Raw genomic sequence first — 9,648 nt, forward strand, 5'->3', positions numbered from 1 at the left:
TTGATAAAAGGTTGGCCTGACAGACCAACCAATCAATTACTTCCAGTGTAAAGAAAAATATTTTATTTGTCATCTTAAATCCAAACAGAACAATACCTGTACACATTGACCTGGGCTTACTGTACATTCTTCATATGTCTGTGCAGGTGGCACACCTGTGATAAGGCTGGAGATGATTAGAGGCAGGATGAGCATCTTCAGCATCCTCATGAGGATTTCTCCAGGGAAGGAAACCATAGTGAGGACGGAGCTGTCCGTCACCTTCATGTACCGCAGCAGCATCCCAAACAACACTCCCATAACAACACCTGAGGACAAGAGTGGAGAAGTTTTGTTTTTGCATTGCAATAATTCTGCATATTGTGTGCAAATTGGTTTCTGAAACGATTTAAAAGGTCCCCTTGCTTCAAAGAGCAGCTCATTAGGTTCAGTTTCATGAAGATTGTTGTAGATTATGTGTGTACATGGTTAGATGTAAAGAAAATTAAAATTGGTACAAAATATCAGCACCAACTATTAGAAACTGGTATTGGCCTTCAGGAACCAAATATTAATACACCCTCAGTTTTTAGGTTTTATGAGGACTCACTGGCCTACTTCTCTTCTCCCCCAAAAAGTGTTCTGTTACTTCTGACATGTAAGAGACCTCTGACTAATGAGAACCGTCTACTGCAATGTAAACGGGTTTAAATCTGGGTGACAAATGACAGACAAAAATAACACACTTCTTGACTTTGCAAGGGCTTTTTTGACAAAGAACACAGCTATGTAGAAACATACCAAAGTGTTTACAGAGGCAGACTAAAGACAACAACAAGATCCCTCATGGGAAAATGATCACGGGGTCTGTATATCTAGGATTGTGTGTGTTAATATTTGCTGCGGCTATTTTTCTGAAAAATAAAACTGACCTTAAATGGAATTGTAGTCATTCCGTAAAAAAATGTGGGGGTTTGGGATGTTAAATTATATTGCCCAAAACTGAAAAACATTTTTAAATGTTTCTCTGAGTCACTGTTTCTGAACTTTTATTCTATTATTAACATCTACAATCCAGCTTTCACAACCTGATGGGCTGCAGAATAATATCAGGATACATATTTAGCTTGAGTTTCAATGCATACCCCCAACAGTAAGTCCCAGCAGCAGGCTGTGGGTGTTACGGCTGCAGTGGCCCGCATCTTTATACGCAACTTCAGTGTTGTCATCTTGTTGGTTTTCTTCTTTATTCTTCGCCTTGTTTGTGTTGGACTGGTTGGCTGTCGACTGGTTTGTCATCCTGCCTGCAGAGACAGTTGGAGAGATTGGTTTACTGCTGGGAAAATACATGCTTTAACACCATTCAGCACATGCTGGCCTGCAAAGTATTCAGTGTTGGTTAATGATGCACCCTTGGCTGCTCTTTAACTGATTTGTCATATGTGAAGATGCTGGATTGTTTATAGACTATCTTAACAAAGCATTCTTCTCCTGTGGCTGGCGAGGACTCACATTGTTGCCATTGTGGGTGGCTGACTCTGTTCTTAAAGGAGGATTAGGGACAACCAGAGCTACCTACTACTCACTCACATAATAGAAATGTCCCTGGAGTATTTGGTTTAGGGATGTTAAGCAGTACAACTGCAGGCAACCCAAACACAGCAGGCAATGGCTAAACAGGACATGAAGAAACATCTCGAGAGATGTAATCTGTAATCATCCTCGAAATGGAAATCTAAATACAACTCAGTATAGAGTTGCTGATAAAGGAAGCTATATGGCTAACGACTCGGATAGGAGCCATAAGATGTGGCCCCCAGCTGTCTGACCACTTGCATGGCTCCTATCTTCCCTCTGCTCCTGGAGTGATCACAGCACGCGCCATGGTGCCTGGTCCAGCTGATCTGGCTGGTTGGATCGTGTCAAAGGCCGCTGCTCTTTAATCCAAACCCCCACACTTCCTTTTTTGATGATTGTAGGCTATTTCTGTCATGGGTAATACGTGTTTTGGGTGTTTAGCAGGTATAATGTTTAACATTTGCTAATTATCCCTCAAAACAAAGTACAGTTGAGGTTGATGTGAACTATCATTAGTTTGCAGTTATTTGGTTGTAAACTAAAGTATTGAATAAATTAATAATTTGACTAGAAATGGTGTGAGATGAAAGGGTAGGATGCATTCTAAGTTACTACAATGCATCCTGATTGGTACATTAATGGTTTTACAAAATTTCATGGCCATGTGCCAAAATCTATCCAATAGTTGTTTAAACATTTCACTCATACCACACATGTCAAATGCATGGTGGTGCTAGAAGACTCTGGAGTTACCTCATCTGGGAATCATAAATAGCTGTACATTACAATTTTGTGCCAATCCAATATGTAGATGACCTGCTGGTGGTGCTAGACGAAAGCTGTTGTAAATTATAAATTAAATGATTTAATTCTGATTAATGATGAAATATGCATTCCATGCTTGCCAATCCTCTCCAGTTTTAATTCCTCTGATTTCATGATGAAATATCAAAATCTGCCCATCCATTATATTTATTAGAAACAATATCACTGCTGTTTGTGATTAAGTTTTTTAAATGATGTACTATCTGTTCCACATATTTGTCAGTTGTTTCTAAAGAGAGAGCGTGAGACAAGCAGACATAGACCCACCCCTGCTTATCCATGAACACATAATTCACGAGCTTGCTGTACATGTGATTAGAAAAGACACTCACACACAAATCGACCTATTGCGGCACGTCGTCTCCTGTGTGTCCTGGGCATCAGGGGATCACTAAAGTTATTAGGATTGCTTCCCTTGGTAACATGGACATCTATTCTCAATTTCATGTCAATCCCTCCTATAGCTGTTGAGTTATTTCACAAAAAAAACAAAATTTCAACCTCATGGTGGCACTGCATGCTTATGGCAAGTGTTATGGCCAACCCTTCCAGCAGTGGTTGAGATATTTCAGTCCGGACCAAAGTGCGGGACCAACTGACATTGATATGCTTAGAGCAACAGTGCTAGCATTGCTACAAAAATGCAGTTCAGTCGTACTGAATGTGAAAAAGGTTTAATCATTTAGTTTAGAGAGAAGAAATGTATTCTTATACTTGGAAGTCCATACATCAGAGTGCATTTAACAAATTTTCACCCTAAAGTCATATCACTGCTTCTTCTGTCACAGCTCTCCAATTAACAACTTGTCAACTGTTTTACTCAAACTCTATTTTAGCTCCTGTGTGTTAACACAGGATTGTTATGGAAGCAATCACATTCTCTTCCAAGGCAGAGTCATAATCTTCAACACAAAGAAAAAGTCAGCAAGTAAGAATGTGTCCACTCCAATAACACAACACATTTCTACTTAACAGAGAAAATTTTAGAGACCCCAACGCCACCATCTCTAAACATTAACCATATATAAACACATCTGGAGAGCAGCGCAGCCATGCCAAATCCTTGTCAGAAGTATGAATGTCACATTTACAAACAGTCTGACCCAGTGAGACAACTGCAATCAGACATGATTATAATCCATCAGCTGAGTGGATGGCATTTTCTGAAGCCCTAGGGACACAGTTGCACACATTCACCAAAGTGCAGTAGACAAGAAGGAGCACAAAAATGATACCTACTAGTTGGTCTCCTCTCACGCTTTCACCTCCAATCTCCTGCTCCCTCCGGCCATACCTCTGCCCCTTTCTAGTCTCCACAACAGCCGCCAGTCCAGGCACAAAGTCGGATTGCCAGTGCGATCTGAAATTGCATATTTTGGGGGCGGAGAATGTCCTGCTAAGTTTCAATTGCAAAGATATAATCCTCAGTAAACGGAGTACCGAGGAGATGAGGGGGAGGGTGTCCCACTGTTAGACTCTTCACAAATCCTCTTCAATCCTTATGTCATTCTTACTATGAAAATTGGTTGGCAATGCCAGTTGACCACATACAGTTGCATGGTAGTCTTAAGATAAAGATTGGTTTGCTTATAGTTTGGGACCAAACTTTTGGCAGTGCGAGTATTCTGTGAGGACACGTACATGTCTTGAACTTACATGTCCATGTATATGGCAAGATAAGCCCCAGTTACATGTGTTAGAGTAAAAACAAGGATGATTGTCATCCAGTGAAAGCTGGATATTAAACCTTTGTTCCCTGAGCAGGTCAGATGGAGGCCCTGAAATAATGAAGCAACAGCATGTGTCCTGAGAGGAGGGCGGGTGCAGAGAGAGTATAAGCTGCAAGGACATACTCAAGGAGCTGAAGCTGCTCTGCAAATCTGTCTTCCTTCCCCAACAGACAGATTATTTTCCTGCTCCAGGAAATGTCAGAGCTGCCTCGAGACGAAATGTAGCTGGCCTCTAGGAACCAGCACTTACTGGGCTGTCCTGGTGGCTCTGTTCAAGCGATGGAAAAAAAGGAACTATTTACAACCTTGTGGAGTTGAATTTGACTCCTAAGTTTCAGATGTTTTGCCTGAAAAGTACTTACCAAAGTAGAGTTTATAGGGGCATGAGAAACAGAGAGCAGCCAGGAGAGAAACAACTGCTGGCCTTAGACATGCTTGTTACATCATATTATAGCTTAGCATCCCTAATAAAACACAGCCATTCAAGTCAGCGGGTTCAGACTGTTTGGTCAGGCAACTCACAGTAAATCCTGGATTTCCTAGCAGCATGACACAGGTATTACAACTCTGCCAGGTAGGCTGCGGACCAGGAGGCATCCCCCTTTGAATGGAAGCCTAGTCTTTGAGAGAAAGCTTTGATAACACATGTTAGTGATGAGAGCTGTAACACAAGGATGAAGGTAGACAGACTTCAAAGTGAGTTGAGCTAGGAGCGGAGAGGAGAGGAAGTAACTCCTGCTGGTATGGTAGTGACGGCGTAGCTGTTCACATGCCCTCATGGCAAAATACAGCCGCAAGACCACAGGGACTTTCAAAGTAATGGCGACTGGATAAACATCAGGGTCCTCAATGTAAATACTCTTGTAGTCCATCAGATCGGTGATGGTGACCTATGCAGTGCGTGATAACCATCACAATCAGTCTCCACATGCAGTCATGTACTTACGACACATCTTCTTAATCGACATGGTCTCCAGGATGATGGCCCGCAACGACAGAATGAGTTAATCTCCCAGAAGAGCAGGGTTTTGATTTCTGTAAATGAGCCCAGGCTGCTGGAGATAGAGGTACGCATACCATCAGAGCAGGACAGGACAGACTACCTCAGTACTCGTTTCAGTCCTGCTGACACATGCTCGTCAGTGTTAACCCCCCCCTCTCTTTCCTCATATGCACTTATATTCTTCCACATTAATGATCCAACCAGGTCTCCAGCCAATCACTTTCGCTGATGTTGGTTCAAGAGATCAAACAGATGCACGATGGCTATACAGTTTTAACTCCCCCCCTCCCTCTCAATCTGTCTGCCTGCCTGGGATCTTAAAGTTAGAGTAGGTATGGTATTTCAGAAGCATTTATTTGTTATATTTGTTGAAATTATCTTTAAATCTCGACAGCAATCAATTAAGCAAATGCCCTAAAAGAAAAAAAGAAAAATCTGGTGTCTGTGGCTGTCGCAGGCCTGTACCTGCCTCTCTACCTGCGCACGCTCTGCCAGTACAACTCAATGCACACGAAAATGTGTTTTGGAGAGATACCTGAAGGGCTTAGAGAGTAAGTTTCAATAGCTGCAAATCAACATAAGAATTTGTATGTGGTTTGACCTGACTGACTATATTCTGTGTGTATTTACTCTTTTATAGCCACTAGAAATAGAGACTATAGCCAAAGATATACATTTGTGGTCTGTTGTTTCCTTTAACTAGATCTAGCTTAAATTGTGTATCGCATGTATCAGGATTGTAATTACTTTAATAATCAATCAATTGTTATCCTTCAAGCAAAAGTAGTGAAAGAAATTACAAACGTTCTTTGTTTCCAGCTTGTTACTCTAAACGATTTACTTGTCTTTGTTGTGTACTACTGTACGCTGAATATCCTTGGGTTTTGGACTTTTGGTTGAACAAATCAAGACATTTGTAGATGTCCCCATTGGGTTCTTGGGCCATATCATATACTAAACTATTACTCTATTGATAAAAAGAAGTTAAAAAAGAAATAGTAATAAAGTAATAAAAAGAAAATAATTGTTAGTCACAGCTCTAATGTTTTTATCATTTCAAACAGTTTGCCACTATCAGAGAGAAGTTAGTGGAACTTTTAAACCCAAATGTTATAATTTCATGATTGCATGCAAACAAGTAGAGTGGTTTCCTATTATATGCTGTCAATGGAACTTTATCAATCACCAAAACAATGAAAAAACTTTTTTATTTCTTCTATTTTTTTTTTTTTTTTTACAAATCATCCTTAATGTGTAGATTCTCTCTAAATCTACATCTTTGAAGAGTTTATAAATATAGTATATTGAAATGTGTTATTTAAAAGGCATCCGTATGTGTGTGTGTGTTTGTGTGTGTGCGTGTGTGTGCGTGTGTGTGGTTGTGTGTGCGTGTTTGTAACTGTGTGTGTCTCAGAGGATTATTTCCAATGGCTGATTGTTTGGTGTGAGCTTTGCAAAGGGATCGAGATATAATCCCCGCCCCGCCCCTCCATCCTCCCCTCGTTCAACAGAGGGAGAAGAGGATGGCCACTGCAGCTCTACAACGCTGCTCTACAACACACTCCCCACATACTAACGCTGGTATCAAACACACATACAGCACAGTTCGGCATGCATCCATTCGAGGATTTAAGTGTGTGGTTATCTTGACCAAAACTATATCAGTATGCAATGTCTTGAAATGAATGCACTGCAGCATTCTGCAATAATGGCAAATGAGGCATGCACTGCCAGACGCCAACTCTGGAACTTTTCTACTAATTACACTTCGAGAAATTACACAAAAATGTTTCCAAAGAGCTCACAGCAGCAGGAAGGGGCTCTTATTACACTTTGCATCATAAACTATATGTATATATAAATACTGCACTTAAATGCAACTGTAGCATGTATCCTGTTATTGCTAAGTAAACTTTATTTTGTAATTTTTCCAGTTTTAATGTGCTATAGACCCTAAACACAGTTACAATTAGTAGATATTATGCAATTGGCAGCAATTACTCTGACATAGTGCTTCCTCCAGTTGACGTTGTGTGGTGTATAGGGTTGGGTTCCTCTAGCAGGATCAGACAGGTAAAATATTATGTAGTCAACAATCTACAAGCGGCTTGTGTTTGTTGTGGATTATAGTGATAATGGCGGTAACAGTAAAAGTACGTGCTACTGTGAACTCATACTAGTTGAACTGATATAGTCATATCGCTAATAGGGATTTGCATGAGTACTCAAGTACTTGCAGATAACGCTTTCAGTCACATATCTCTCATCTAACGTTACAGGCTGAAATGCAGATTAAACACAGATGTCACCTCATTATTATTAGCACCTCATTTGCTAATGTAAGCAGTGTTATCAAGAGCCGTTGTGATGCTACCAGGGCAGAGACAAATAGCCGGCTCAAATCATAAGTGCCGACTGGAGTTTGCTCCTGTTAAATGTATCTTCAATCGCTTGAGTGTTCATTTCGAATGCTTTCCTTTCTTTTCCTTTTTAGAGTACTCGAGTACTCAATAATAATTCAATGCGAGTAGTCGAATTTAAAATGCCAATCCCTAATTTGCTGACAGACGAGTAATCTCTATGTAAGAATTTATGTAAATAACAGTAATGGCACAGAAACAGATGCAGGCCCCCACCCCTCTCAAGTATCAGTCAAAGTTCAAAGTTCAAAGCCGATCGGTACGTAATTCCTTCAACATATGCACAACTGTCATCAAACACGTGTCTGGTGCATGACTTTACCAGATAGCTACAACAGAAGGTTAAACAGTTTGTATTAACCCTCTCAGTGAAGGTCAGCTGTGGACTGCACTCAGTCCATCATCACTCACGGGCCAAAACATGTCCTCACTTGGCATGTTTTAATGCCTTACCAACAATTCGCTGCTCGACTTTCGACTAAAACCAGAAAAACAGATCACGTCACTTTGCCTGTGACTAAAAGGGTTGCCTCTTTGTTTTGTGATTACTTTACAATTGTTTTGGTTAGATTCAAGAGACTTCATGGCTTCTTGAGCTGTAGTTCTTAAATATTAAGTTATATTAAGTTAGTTAAAAATACTCATAATTGCAGACATAGACCATGAAAGGACTTCACATTTAATATCACATTCATATTTGATAAATGCTGTCAAGTCCCAACGCCTTTTGTTGTAGAAATGTCTCTCACCTGTGTTTGCTGACAGTTGCCTGTTTAAGATTATTATTTTATTGGTCACATTCAAGGGACATCATGGCTGGGCTATTGATTAACGTAACATTTGTTTAATAATACCTATTTTACTTTTTCACTGCAAGATTCAATGGATATAGGGCTGCAAGTAGTTATTTTCATTACTGATTAAACTGTTTAATACTTGTGTTAGTTAATCATTTAATCTGTGCCCATCACAGTGTCCATGTGGCGTCTTTAAATGTCCCGAGATATTTATTTTACAATGATAGAAAACCAACAGGAAGAAAATGCTGATAAATGACTAAAACGATTCATTATCAAACGCTTTTTGGTTAATTTTATGTTGATCAGTTAATTGATTAATTAACTTTTAGAACATTATAGCATTAAAGAGATGTTTGGACAAAAATTTACTATTATTTCATTAAAAAAAAATTAAAATGTCAACAAATATTTAAAATAGAAGGAGTGTTCACACCTTACCCAATGACCTCAATATGAAATCCAAAACCTGTGTAAAAATCAAACATTATTTAACATTGCAATGATCAATGAAAACACTTGAGCTTGTTGTGTGCTGGTGTGTGTGTGTGTGTGTGATTTAGTCTGCATCTGTGTGGTCCACACATGTCCAAAGCAACACCAAATCCTCCTCTCCTCCCAATCTTCTTCGGCCACGATAATCTGAGTGGTATTAATCTGTGTTTGAAGCTCTTAAGCACAACGGTCTAATACATCTGCTCTCTCCCCTCTGCAAGCGCTGCTATTTATAACCACCCTTTCTCTCCTTTCTCCTCCCTTCTTTCTTTTTGAATCTGTCGTCGCAATTTCTCTATCGCATCCTCACTCAAAAGCAGCAAACTGAATTTCACTACGTCATTCCTCCGTACAGTAAATCCATCTTCCGTCATTTTGCCAACAGACGTCTTTGGAGACTCCTTATTCCAATTCTTTAAATCTCTCTGATCCTCTCCTCTCTGCAGCAACAACAGAGCTGGCTAAAAACAATGCTGAGATAATGATAGAATATTACAGGTCACACTGTTTCAAACAGCAGATTTAAAAAAGTAAAAGTATGTGGTTATCTTTGTCAAAAACTGCACCGTTTATCCTAATACACCAAGTCATCCTTCTCCCTGGAGAGGAATAAATACACATCAACGGCAATAATCATAAATATGTAACCCCACACAACAAGAAAGCAGCCATTCTGAGCACCCAAATCAAATCATAGTAACCCTGTCAAAGCTGATAAATGGTCACGAACCGTCATTGTGTCAGCGTGAATGAATTGAAGTGGTACTGACGGGAGGTAAAAAGGACAACAAGGAGGCAACCAGGCCTTACCCTGCATGTGT

The 9,648-nt window shown here is 39.9% G+C and overlaps 1 protein-coding gene across 1 annotated transcript in view; it reads right to left on the reverse strand.

Moving 5' to 3' along the window:
* The window catches only part of slc1a9 (solute carrier family 1 member 9), a 16,423-nt gene extending 11,343 nt beyond the window's left edge, over window positions 1-5,080 (reverse strand). Inside the window, exons 1-3 of the mRNA XM_035655373.1 lie at window positions 5,059-5,080; window positions 1,125-1,283; window positions 156-308 (exon numbers count right to left, since the gene is read on the reverse strand). Coding sequence (XP_035511266.1) covers window positions 156-308; window positions 1,125-1,283; window positions 5,059-5,080 — 334 coding nt within the window. The remainder of the gene's footprint in view (window positions 1-155; window positions 309-1,124; window positions 1,284-5,058) is intronic.
* Window positions 5,081-9,648: the final 4,568 nt, after the last annotated feature.

Source organism: Morone saxatilis, unplaced genomic scaffold, assembly GCF_004916995.1.
Source record: "Morone saxatilis isolate NCDOM2014 unplaced genomic scaffold, NCSU_SB_2.0 Contig14, whole genome shotgun sequence".
Taxonomy (NCBI): Eukaryota; Metazoa; Chordata; class Actinopteri; family Moronidae; genus Morone; species Morone saxatilis.